This window comes from Aptenodytes patagonicus, chromosome 3 (genome assembly GCF_965638725.1).
Source record: "Aptenodytes patagonicus chromosome 3, bAptPat1.pri.cur, whole genome shotgun sequence".
In the NCBI taxonomy this organism is placed as follows: domain Eukaryota; kingdom Metazoa; phylum Chordata; class Aves; order Sphenisciformes; family Spheniscidae; genus Aptenodytes; species Aptenodytes patagonicus.
Window position 1 is genome coordinate 22,409,302 of NC_134951.1, and position 13,821 is coordinate 22,423,122.

At 40.3% G+C, this 13,821-nt stretch overlaps 1 protein-coding gene across 1 annotated transcript in view; it reads right to left on the reverse strand.

Annotated features, from left to right (window-relative positions):
• Positions 1 to 13,821, reverse strand: part of TPO (thyroid peroxidase) — a 46,372-nt gene that overhangs the window by 15,554 nt on the left and 16,997 nt on the right. The window contains 3 exon segments of the mRNA XM_076335435.1: positions 2,554 to 3,069; positions 10,463 to 10,669; positions 13,327 to 13,456. Of these exon segments, the coding sequence (XP_076191550.1) occupies positions 2,554 to 3,069; positions 10,463 to 10,669; positions 13,327 to 13,456 (853 nt within the window).

Here is a 13,821-nt window from a genome sequence, read left to right on the forward strand (position 1 = left end):
TAGATAATAATTCAAACACATTCCTAATGAGCCATAGGCAAATCTCATTAGTCTGTGATACTGGTAGAGATAATGAGTAGCCCAGATTCATGCAGCGTATTGCCTTACACAAAGTATTTTCTTTCAGGCCATAATGTTACTGGACATAAATCAGAAGTGTATGAACGCACAGAGGCCTACTTTTGGATTTGCACTTTTCTTCTAACAAGTATTAACAACCGTTCTGACTTGTCGGTGCCATTATTTTAATGCAAAAGCACATTTACGTCAGAGGAGCTGACATGGTTAATGTAACCTATATATATATATATATAAAAAAGCCAAACTTTTCAAAAGGACTAAGTACAATTAAATAAAGTATGTTACTTTTCTGAAGTTATCTGGCTTTAAGTGCAAATAACAACATGCCAGAGAACGCGGTGGTTTCTTAGAGGAAACATTCTGCATATTCTGCTGACTAAAAATTGTGGCAGAAGAAAGGAAAAGTGTTTTATCAGAATAGTGACATTTTCCTCCCTCCTTACCCAGTTCATCTTCAAAAAAGTCTTTTTTTGGTACTAAAAAAGTCTGTTTGTACGAATCAGAAAATGTATGAAAGTGCCTTAGCCTTCAGATTATTCTGGTCCTGATATTGCTCACCCAGTATTATGGATTATAACAGACAGGCTGAATCACTGTGTCTTAGGTTGTCTGATTAAAGGTGAATCTCCACAATCACAAAGGCCCTTATGAGGTTTGGAGGAGCAACATCGAGCGGAGTAACCTGAGTAACCAAACCATTGAAAATAGACTCGCAGGATTGTCCATTCCCTGAGGCCACCTGAGAGAATGGCCAGACCCCAAGCCCAGGTGTGAAACCCGCCAAGATGAGCCAATGAAAGAAACTGTCCCCCGGACATCATGCAAGCTAAAGGGGCAGTTGCCTGCAGGGGGTAGGAGTCTTTGTGAGGTGCGGGGAGGAGAGGACCTGGGGGGACTGTGTAAGAACTTCGTTTGCAATGTTTTAAGGGGATTGTGGGAATGTGTGAAACACTATGAGGTACTTAGGAAAAGGACTAAAGGTGGGGAAAGGGAGGGTCAAGCTGGACTTGGTCAAGGTGGACTGGAAAAAGCATGGGGAAATAGAAGGAAAAGGGGATAAAAGGAGCTGTCTGAGTGTGAAGAGTTAGCTGATCAGTGTGCTCGTCTGACTGAGCCCTGTGCTTGATCTCTGCAGTTTAAGCTATATTCTTCTGGAATCCTGTTTCTCACTACCCCCTTTGTGGCTGTACTCTCTACTCTGAATGTGCGTGTGTGATCACTAGTGAGTTTCCAGCCAAGCCAGAGGTGACGATCAGCAGAAGAAACTTGAGGACCTGCAAAGAGAGTGAGTGGGACCCTGAGGCTCAGGGGCTTGTGGGCCCAGGCCTCGTGAGCTGGACCAGCTCTGGGGCCAGCCACTGTGCAGGCTGCCCAGGAGACCCCCGCGTTGCCTGTGTGCGTGCTTCACTAATGGGCTTCAATCCTGAGCAGCCACAGAGAACAGGGGTCAGGCCATCCCTGCTGTTCACATTCCTGAGTGCCAGCAAAGGCGCTGCTTTTGGTGTGTGTTGGTTGGTGTGGCCTGCTCTGTATGTGTGTGTGCACCCACGTGCACGCCTACTGGGCATAAGTGCTTGGCCTTGTACTGGCTGGACCTGAGGACAGGGAGCCACAACATCCTCCCACCTATCAGGCTCGCACTGGAGGAATCCGTCTGGGTCCTGATGCCATCCGGATTTGAATGCCTCCAACACTATGAGCAAGCAGATTATATTTTGTGCCAGGGAAATCCTGTTGACTGTTTTCATTTTGTTTCATTTATGATAAGGTCACGTGAAGGTCTGCAGGACCCGAAGCTGTCCACATGGAATACCAGAACTGTGAGGAAAAAAAGAAGTGAAAGCCTGCATAGCTACTTTGGGGGTGGGGGGGAGAAAAAAGTAAAATACTGAGTAGAAATAGATTTTCCTATTCTCAGGTCTAATTTAAACATTCTTAGGAACTCTTTTCTTCTGTGTTTTCCCATATTTATTTCTCCTGCTATCTCCTATCAAGAGTAGCCCTTGAAGTTTATGCATTAATGTACCATTGAGAACTTCATGAGCATTTTTACACAGGACAGTTATTATTTTATATAATTCCTATGAGAAAGTAAACATTTTGAACACTATGTAAATACAGAGACATTACTTTTTAATTTTCCTTTACCAAAAAAACCCTACAAAGAAATGCATCTGAAAAGGCCTCTTCAATAGACAAAATAGACACCAGAGGAGCCTGCAGAAAGATGAAGCAGGGTAGAAAATTGGAGCACTGAGGGGTCTGGACAAACTAAGGACAACGACATTGTATTCAGGAAAATGGAAAACAGAACAAACTTTGAACATGCCAAATTTGAAGCGCAGAAATAGGTGGCAAAGAAAACGTAACATCATCTCCAAAGCCACTCACAGAAATATATTTAAAGTTTTGTGATTGATTCTGTTCTAAGATATTCACTGTAACATGTAGATAAGCAAATAAGCAGCCAACCTGATGCAGAGCACCGACAATTTTCCGTGCTTCTTGGTAGACTGTCTCAGCGGTCCAGTGGCCGTTGATGTTTTTGAGGGCTCTGGCCAGGCGGTTGTGCTCTCTCAGCCACAGCGTATGCATAGCTGCCAGAGATGTGACCTCGCTGGATCGGCTGTCCCCAGCCATAAAGCATTCAATCCTCTCACCTTCACTCGCATTCGAGTCCTGTGCGCAGGGTGATGGGATCTGGTCTGTAAAAGGCAGGTATTCCCGATGGTTATCATAATATTTAACGTTTACTCTAAGAAGGCCTTCTTTGCTTGTTAAATTCCTCAGTTTGTTTTCAACAGCAGGGGTACTGCCATAGACGGTAGAAGCATCAAGGAAAGAAGTTAAGCCATTGATCTGTTGTCTTGGATTTAGCGCTGATAGATTTCCAGAGAAAATACCATGATTACCAGTGCCGCACGCAGGAGATGAGCGGTAGAACGGTAGGCAATTCGTCCCTGCAGTTAATGTATCATTGGTGGTCACCTGCATAAAAAAAAAAAAACATGTATTTTCTGAGGTGAAGGTAACAGCTGTGGATATGGAATTAAGGCTTGTGTAAATATTTCCATCTTCTGTCTCAGTTTTCAGTTGTTCAGATCTCATCTACTGGAGTGACATATTCTAAACCTGTAGAGACTGTTTTCCTTTGGATTTAAGCGAAGACATTATTTAACCCTTTTTAAGAAAAGACAGAAATAAACCCCAAAACCTTCACTCTGTCATAAGAGCAAGCTACTGATGTAACCTTTTTTGCATAGATCTACACCTAAATTAGCCTGGCTTCACAATCAAAATTCATCATGAAATGTATCATAGTGAAGATGTGAACATCTGGTCAAATTATGTTCTACTGAACACCAAGTGAAACAGCAAGTTTATATGTATACATAAAAATGTAATGAAGAGTTTCAATGTCTGCAGCAGCGCGCTGTAAAAGCTTTGTTTCGATACCTAATTTTAATCCAGTTTCCTAACTAAAAAAGGCATATGTAATTATTCACTCTGCTTTCTGCCAGTCCCCCACAACACTTCCCCCACATTATTTTACAGCGACAGCTGTCTTACGAGTTTTAAATTCTGTCTGTCATTATAAGAAGTAGAGGCTGAACATAGCCTTTGCCAAATGAAAGACTTCCCAGTCCTTTATTGGTTTGACCCACACACAGCCGAAAGACTGAGGTCAAATGGTGATCCAGCCTTTGTGTGGATGCTGGATAGGCAGCATTCATATAGTCTGAACCAACCTGTCGCACAGTCAGCTACTCCAAATATAGGTAAAGGGCACGGAAGCAACATGTGGGAATTATCACATTAGATCTTGGCATATAGGTAAGGGTCTTAGGGGAAAATACAGCCCAAACCAGACAGCTAGAAGCTTTGCCACAGGAGAGCACTGAAAATGGTGCATGAATAACTTAACAGATGTGGGGAGAGCAGCAGAGATCTTGGAGGAGGATAGAAAGGAAGAAGGAGAAAGGTTTTGTTCACATTATAGGATATCCAAAAGGAAAGCTCGGAACATCAATTCTATTTCAAAGAATAGAGTTCGTCACTAAACCAAAAACTGCCAGGTTTCAAAATAACTAAAATCTATCTTTGTTGTCTAATGCACATTTGGCTTTATGAACTCTGTTTTTTTGAAAAGCACATTATTTCCAAATTCTAACAGCCCTGCATTGTACACCATCAACTAGCCATAACAACGTGTCAGTTCCAAGAGTTTAGAAAAGATTAACCTCAATTAGAAATGTTATATAAACCATGGAGTCTGAGTTTCAGGGAATATAACACTGGGGTTTTCTTATCAATTGATCAACATGAAATAGGAACAGATAACACTTACTAAAGCTGCTGAAATATCCCAGAAAAAAAAATCTTCAAACATTTGACTAAGAGAAAATAAATGTTTTGTACAGACACCTGAACTAACCTTTTTTATTTGTATTCTAATCTTGCTTTTAATTTTTGAAAACTGTTTGGCAGAAGAGAGTGAATACTGCAGGTGTTATATAAAAATGTTGTAATTTCTTCTTCATACTTCTAATAATACAGAGACCAGTCTGTGAAGATAAAATAGTCATAGATAATAAACATAGATTATTAGACTGGGGGTAAAAGTAACAAGGCAACTTTGGAAAGGAATTCAAGAGCTTTATATAATAACATTGTTACCTCATTTATTATATCAAGTAAAATTTTCTTACTACTGAGAACTCATGGCAGTAGGATTTGATACCAATAAAGCATTTAAGTTAAGAAAGGGTTTAATTTGGTTTTCAAGTTTTGTTTGGCAAAGAAATTCTACCAATATTTCTTTACTAGTTAGGTTTTAGCAAATCAAAGTAGGTTATTTTTGAAGGAAGTATATAATTTCTTTTCCTTTTTCTTTCTTTCACTGATTGCTGAAATCAGTAATTTCTCTGCCTTGGGTTTTCTATTTAGTATTTGTCTCTATTATTAAGTCTCTTGCTATTACTGTGGCTTTTTTTTCCCTTCAGCTGGTAATGTAAGCAAGAAGCTCATCTCATACTACAAATACCTGCCACAGCATTGTATGTGTTTGAGTGCCTCCTGCTTCTAGTTATCAGGAAAGCCTGGAAGAATTCAGGTATCACTGGGGAAAAAAGTATGAACAGCCTTTAAGTTGTTAAACAGCAAGGCTCACAACAAAACATATCAACAGTGAATGAAGTTCATACTGAATAAGCTTAGTTAACTGCCTCTGCAATTTCAATTCAAACCGTTCTGTGCCCCAGTGGAGAAAAACAGCAGTAATGAATATTAAGGGGCTGGCAGAACTGTGTAATGCAGCCCTTTCCCTTTTCACGGGATAAGAAGTGTGCAGCCAGCAGCTGAATTTGCAAATGAGAGGTTCCTTACATTATTATTCAAATGACATCAAAAATAATATGAGAAAAAAAAGACCCTTTGCTGCTGAAATGGGTACAGAATCACGTTTTTCTCCCAAACTAATGAAGAATATCCATATCAATTTTTTCTCTGCCTTGGATAATTCTAGAGGAAAAAAACTCACAACAAAACCCTCTCTGGCCACAATAATTTTCCTAGTATAGCTGCACATTGATTTAAACTGTTATATATGCATGGTCGAACCTGTTTATGGTGAAATTCTTTCATGTGTAGGAAAATGAAAGGCACTAATTGTTTCAGTGTACTACAATGTCTAAACTGTTATTTCAGTTAAAGAAAAGTCTTTCTTATTGTGAATTTGTTCTGTGGGGAATGACCTTGTAAAAGGATTTTTGCTGTACACTTAAAAGAGCACCTAGCTTATGGTCTATGAAAGTTTGCCAATAAGGAAAACATGTTTATTTGTGGACATGAAACTCGGAGGAGAGTCAATGACCCCATCTGACAGTGAGCTGCTACCTCTGAAACACAGAAGAAAAAGGCAGGGGCTGACTTTGCTGGTTGTTGAGCGTTCACAGACTGATCCATTTGTAGCTGAGACAGTAACCTGTCATGTTGCGTGTCACCTTTTGCAAATCGCCTCACTTTTCTGGGGCTCTGTTTCTTTTCCATCATTTTGTATCTGAACTAACTGAAAGCTTATCTGTATCCGAAAGCTTTTCAGGACTGTATCTTACTATGTGCATGCGCCATGTCTAACTTATTGTCAGCAATGTAATTAATACTGAATAGTCAGTAGCTGTCTTGTGAAAGTCTTGCTAATGCCTCATTATGTCTCACCCCTAACCTGAAATAATCATCTGAGGAATGACAGGTTATGTCCACAACCCTGTTCCATGTGTCAGGCTGCTGTAAAAGAAGTATAAACTAAAGCTAGTGGTTTTTTTCTCTTTTTTTTTTTTTTTCCCACATGATGGGATTCTGAAAAGATACAGAAAAAAATGTTCAGGCTCTACCAGAAGCTACAGGCTCAATGTGAGAATCACTGGGTGAAATTCTATAGCCTTTATTATGAAAATGTCCTGAATAGAAAATTGTAATCGTTCCTGCTAACCTATGAATCATTTACCTACACTTGTTATTAATATTAATGCACTACCTCAGCTTTCAATCCTTCATTGAATTGCACTGACTCAGAACATTTTCCAGACAGCTTCCCTAACCTGCACAGTCAGGAGCTCCCTTTCCCCAGTGAAACCCCCAGAGAGGGCGCATAGCTCTAAGCGCAGTTGTCCTTTTCAGTGGGTGGATTGTCCCTTGGGTGCCGCTGTTCTAGGAACACAGCAAGAGTGCAAACTGCAGCATCTCTGTTTATATTGTTGGATAATATACTATGGATTTCACTGTCTTTGGAAACCAGCCAGCGTTTCTTCATACACAAAATGAATGTATAAAACTAACTGTGGCTGTTTTCCAAATATTTAATAGGTGGAGATTAGCTTTACTTAAGATTTCAGGAAGAAAATCAGTTCTAGGGGGAAATAGCATTTTGTTTCAGTGTTCAAAAAATAGTTCCTCTTGTCACACTAATAACTACAAGCCCCCTCCTTTATTTATTTTTTTTAATATAGTGTGTATTCTTTGCCTTTCACAAAAACAGTCACAAAATACTAGACATAGTACAGAAAAAGAACAACCATCTTCATATCTGTCCCTCTTTAAGCTGTGAACAACAGAAAAATAACAAAAAGGAGCTGAAAGATTCATGGGACTGTGATCAAGTAATGAATCCACAAGTTGGGAAACTTACCTAATACTTACAGGGTTGTGTCTGAATTTCTTTATATGTCCTCCCATGGCCATTCTGAGTTTCAGACACTAACTCCCAAAGGTAACCATGGGTATGCCTTGACCCTGTTCCCCTGCTAGTCTACACTGAGCAGGAGCAGCTCCTAGGCTATGTTCAGTGCTAGATTTAGTACAAGTAACTTGCTTTCAAGAGCATCCTTGAAACATGTTCTGCGATGAATCTCTTCACAGCTCCAAGATAGAAATCCAAAATATGTCCCTTGTTTAAAGCACTGAAGGAGGCACTTGTAGCTATATGCCATGGTGATCTGTGCAGCTTCTTTCTCTCTGCACTGTAATGCTGCTGCCACATGAATAATATTAGCCTTGGCGTCCTTTTTAGAAGATCCCTTAAATTGCCTCCTTTTTAAGCAGATGGAATTTCCAGGCTTGCTAGTCAGGGTTCAGTGATTAGACTTCTATGGTCCCTGTGATCCACATTTGATTCAAGTTATGGACAACCGTCTGAGTATTTTCTCAATTGAAAAATCTATTTAGTGATAAAAAATGTGGTAGTTTTGCACATAAAGATCAGTACTAATTGCACTGCTTCAAAGAATATGTCATAAACAGAAAACACAAGCTTTAGAAGACTTTTGCAGTTTTATATCTACAGCAAATTGATTTTTTAAAAATGGGAGTCAAGAGATAGCCACCTTGTGTCATATGGTGGAGACACACTCGACCTCCTTCACACGTCATGTGAAGCACTGCTGGTCAGGGAATGGACTTCTGCCCTTGTGTCTCCTGATAAGACTTTGGAAATGAGAACATTTCTAAGACTATTACTTAACAGCATAAACAGAGTAAATAATTTCTTGCACCAGACAGAAATTTGAGATTTTTGTCAGAACTATGGAAGAATAGCTGTAATTAGGGCTGTTGTGGCCAAACCAGGTTACCCAGACACTCAAACTTGATACTTCATATGTGTCCTAGGAATGTGATTCTTTAAGAAGTCTGTGCTCTTACTGAATGCTCTCAAGCTATGCTTGCAAACATTCAACAGTCCGTATCTGCTGGGTGTGAGAGAAATTCACCTGCCTGTGGTAAAATTGCAGGCAGTCATTAATTTCACTTAGCCTTCCTTGTGTTTTAGATTGTCTCACCAAATGGAAGATGAGCCATCTTTCAACACAAGACCTGATTCAGTTCCCATTACAGTTAGCAGAATATTTTCCTTTATGTTTAATGGAAGTGGAATGAGGCATTTAAGGCAAGAGGAGACTGTGGCATACTTATCAATTACAGTTTGCTAGGGGAAAATGTTTTCTATTCTGATGGAACTTATTCCATCAGAACCATCCATTGGGACCGGTACTGTTTAATATCATCATCAATGACATAGTGGGATCGAGGGCACCCTCAGAAAGTTTGCAGATGACACACAAAAGCTGAGTGGTGCGGTCGATACACCAGAGGGATGGGATGCCATCCAGAGGGACCTGGACAAGCTCGAGAAATGGGCCCATGTGAACCTCAAGAGGATTAACAAGGCCAAGTGCAAGGTCCTGCACCTGGGTCAGGGCAACCCCCGGTATCAATACAGGCTGGGGGGTGAAGGGATTGAGAGCAGCCCTGCCGAGAAGGACTTGGGGGTACTGGTGGGTGAAAAGCTGGACAGGAGCCAGCAATGTGCACTCGCAGCACAGAAGGCCAATCGTATCCTGGGCTGCATCAAAAGCAGCGTGGCCAGCAGGTCGAGGGAGGGGATTCTGCCCCTCTACTCTGCCCTGGTGAGACCCCACCTGGAGTACTGCATCCAGCTCTGGAGCCCTCAGCACAGGAAAGACAGGGACCTGTTGGAGCAGGTCCAGAAGAGGGCCACGAAAATGATCAGGGGGATGGAACACCCCTCCTATGAAGAAAGGCTGAGAGAGTTGGGGTTGTTCAGCCTGGAGAAGAGAAGGCTTCAGGGAGATCTTACTGCAGCCTATCAGTACTTAAAGGGGACTTACAAAGAAGATGGCAGCAAACTTTTGAGCAGGGCCTGTTGCAACAGGACAAGGGGGAATGGCTTTAAACTAAAGGGGGGTAGATTGAGACTAGATATAAGGAGGCAATTGTTTACGCTGAGGGTGGTGAAACACTGGCACAGGTTGCCCAGAGAGGTGGTGGATGCCCCATCCCTGGGAACCTTCAAGGTCAGGTTGGATGGGGCTCTGAGCAACCTGATCTAGTTGAAGATGTCCCTGCCCACGGCAGGGGGGTTGGACTAGATGACCTTTAGAGGTCCCTTCCAACCCAAACTATTCTATGACTCTATGATTCTATGATTCTATGATTCCCTACACTGGCTTCAGGTGCATAGAGAAGCTGGTCAGTAATCAAGCTCCAACCCTAAGGAAAATAATTTAGGTTGCTCTGGATAGAGATGGGGGCATCAGTCCAAGGGCTGTAATGGGCATAGGGCTCTCCTGTAACATGAGATGAACAGGCTGCACTTTAAGAAACAAAAAATTGGTTTGACTTTGCTACTTATTTTTTTGAGTGAAAGAATGACTATACTTTTGAATTAATTAGACAAGAATACAAGATCCTATATTTATACCAATTTATGTTTACTCTAACCCTCTAACAAGCTTTGAATTCATGTTTTCAGCCTACTCAAAGCAAAGAGGTTATGTATATAAGTTTCAGCAACTCCCTGAAGATCATTTTATACATACGTTGAAAAGATAGCTCTCTTCAAAAGTTTGCATTAGCTGCTGGAAATATCTTTGCTTTCACTGAGTAAAGTTAAGATCCTTTCACTTTATCTGGCTGGCATTGTAAAAACAGAATTATTTATGACTGCTTCCCTATTTTCCCCAGTGGAACTCAAAACCTTGAAGCATGAGAACAATAACATTGGCGGGGGTGGGGCTAGTAAGGTTTCTCTGCAACATAAACCTGAGAGGTAGAAAAATTTGATATTTGTACTAAGTACCTTAGCTGTAGTTTGTTGTCTTTACAAAACAATTTAAATATCCACTTGTTTCATTTAACAGTTGCATTGGGTTTCAATTTTTCTATCACTGTCTGCTCTAATATTTCTGGGTGATCTATCAATTTGCTTTATAATTATTTCAGTGTATGTGTATCACCAATGTGCTTTACTTTATTCACCTGTTTAGATCCTGGAATTTCTTTTAAAGAAATTAATTTAGAGTCTTACCTTTATTGGAAAACATGGATTTTGTTTTTCACATGTCATCTGGCACTCCATTCCAGTTAGAAAGGTGGTTCTGCTTGTGCTCTGGGGTGTGAATGCAATGTCATGGTCTATGTATTGTCCCCACACCATAATAATATCAGAATACAAGTTGTCTTCAGTAACAGCCTCATTAGACGCGTGAATAATTTTTTTTGTCACTTCATGAACCTGGGAAGAGAACTAGTTTACCTTGAGTGCTAAGTAATATTTACGTCTCACAAAACGATAAAACACTAAAAAGCAGGGGGAACAGTGACAAAAGCTAACTTTTTTTTCCCCTTTAGAATACTTTATGTTGTAGAGTACTTTTTATGGTTTTCTTAAAAACAAAACCAAAAAAAACCCGCAACAACAACAGAAAACCCAACCTCTGACAGACTCATTTCTGTTCAGGAGCTGAGATACCAGTGCCACAAGCAGATTCAAAGATGTTTCAGATGAGTGTTTATATATATTTGCCAAATAAGCAGTGTATCTTTGATCTGTTCCTTTCCAGAGAATTTTGAAAACCACACATTTCTTTTAGATGGTCTAAAAGTTTTCTTTCTATTTATTCTGTTTTCTGCTCCTTTAACAAATGGATTCTGTTCACTGGGCAACCTCAAATCACTGTGGATACACAGAGGCTCTGGGCTGCTCCGTACATAAATGGAGCAGCTGATGCAGACCAGGAGACAAGCTAGGTTGGAAATACATGGTAGCTGAAAGCTCTGCTTCATTTTCACAGGCAGGGAGAAGCCAAAACCTATTTCCGAGGCACTTCTGTGAAAGCTGCATAGAGATATAAATGCTCTGAGGGGGAACACATGGAGACATCTATGCTATATGTCCAGCCTATACTAATAACCAAGCAAAACCATCAGAGCAAAGTCAGCAGTCAGTTTGTGATGATTAGGGTATCATTATTATTCACAGATTCTCCCTCATGCAGCAAAATATTCCCTCACATACAGTAGCTGCCTTAGAAGTCAAGTAATTGAAAGGGCAGCACATAGAATAGAGTCACAGAGTCTGTAATAAAAATAAGGGCTATATAATGAATGTATAAGGCAGGTGCAGTTAAAAAGAATTGGTAAGGACAAGAGGCAACATGGGACTTGTTAGGAACATCAGGCTTTATATTGAAATAGTCAAGAGCAGAGATACGTAGAGCTCATCAGGAATACAAGTCCTTATATCAGTATTTTAATAGCTTTGGTAGCCACAAAGCACAAACTTTTTTTCTTGCAGTTAGTAAGATTTTCTTATCACTGTTAACTTGCACAGCTACCCTGTCTTCTAATATTGCTTCATAGTAATCCTCACACTTATCTCTCACCTTCACGTTATTTGCATTTTGCTTTTTAAAGGATATAGTTGGATAGCTAAAAGTACAAAAAAAGACTTAATTATGTAAATGAGGAAAAACCTCTATGGCACTAGTTCTCTCCTATCTTACTTCAAAATAAAGCAGAGAACCTTGTTGATGGTCAGATATGATCAGATTAGGTGCAGTCACGTAGTTTTGTTTTAGTGTGTTTTACTTCACAAGCATGTACCCTAATGAATCTAGAAAAAGGAAGTTTGTACCATCTACTGGAAATTTACCTGTGTAAATATCAGGTTTTCATCATCAGCGGCTTAGAGACAATGTTACTTAATTAATAACATGAGTTGCAGGTGACATTAACACCAAATTCTCTTGCTCATCCTTATTAAACATACGGTGGTTAAAATAACAAGACTTTGAGTCCGTTAAAAGTCAGGTTTCAAAGCAATGATGACAAACCAGAAATAGTAAATCCAGCCCAAATCATTGCACACTGCACCGGGGGAATTTTTCACCCAGTCCTCTATGCAAATATTTTTGTTCAAACTTCCCTCTGAAGCAGCTCTGCTATTTTTTAAGTATATGAGCTGCTAAAATCTATAAATATTGCAATGCCTTCTTAGTGCAGCAACTTGGTCTATCTAAAGAATGAAGTTATGATTTGGCAGTAATACTTGTTCAGTTAAGGCACGCTAATCTAGGAGAAACGGTATACATGCATACATACGTACACATGCTAGCACATTTATGTGCTTTATATTTTAGTTAACACCCAATCCTGTTTTCCCCCTTCTCCTTCCCTGAATAAAGGCACCATTATTGAAACAAATAATTGTAAAATCACTGGAAAGTATAGGCTGGAAGGAAACTCTGGAGACCACATGGTGCAGCTTTCTATTGAAAACAGGGATTAGGTTATTTAGAGCCCCATCAAGCCAGGTCTTGGGTATTTCCCATGAGGGACATTCCAGCAGTTGTCTAGGCAGCCTATTTTGACATTTAATTGTTCTCACAACTTTTTTTTTTTTGTATCAAGACAAAATTTCCCCTGGAGCAGCTTGTGACCATTGCCTCTTGCCGTGTCAGCGTGCATCCTTGTGAAGACCTCCCTCTTCTCTATAACGGCCTTTTCAGCACGGGAGGGCTGTGATTACATCCACCCTGCACCGCCTTTTCTCTAGGCTAAGCAATCATCACCCCATGTCTGCTGGCTGCCCTGCGCCTGGCTGGCTGATGCCCTGCCTGCTCTCCACTACTGTCCTTTTCGGCAGAGCTGCCCCCCAGGCAGTCAGTGCCCCCCTGCACTGCTCCTTGGGCTTACCCCAGCCCAGGTGCAGGGGACCTCTCACTATTTGGCTGACTGAACCTATGCTTTAGCAAAGCTAACACCTCCTTAACTGAGCTCAATGGCTTCTTTTGCTATTTGATTTACTGATGCAAATGGAGGTCTGTGGTGGCAGGTATGGTTATAGCCCAGTGTAAGTGTTTCAAGTGATCTCGTGGCACACTTTCTAACCAAGGGTAGCTGGACTCCATTGTATCGGACACTGGGATCCCATCCTCGAGGTTGGCTGAGTCCATCATCATAGGCTGGTGGAAGCCACCTAGCCAAGGCTGTGTTGGATGCTCCCCATCTAGGATGTTCCCTGGAAAAAGAAAAAAACAAAACCCAAAAAACCAGCAACAACAGCAGCAAAACCAAAAAAATCCTGCATCTCTGAATATATTCTGAATAAAAAATATTTATATATTTTATAATATATTTATACTCTGAATATAAAATAATCTGAATATAAAATAATGTAAATATAAAATAATATAAAATAATCATCAACCACAGAGCAATATTCCATTGCAATAAGATGTTCATGTAATGATCTTTGAAAAGGCATCAAATACTGGTCTTCATGTATGCCAACATCAGTTTGACTCGAAAGGCAAATAAAGAAAAATTAAATTACTAATGAAATATTACTATCTTACTTATGTCTATAATGTAAGTTGGTTACCT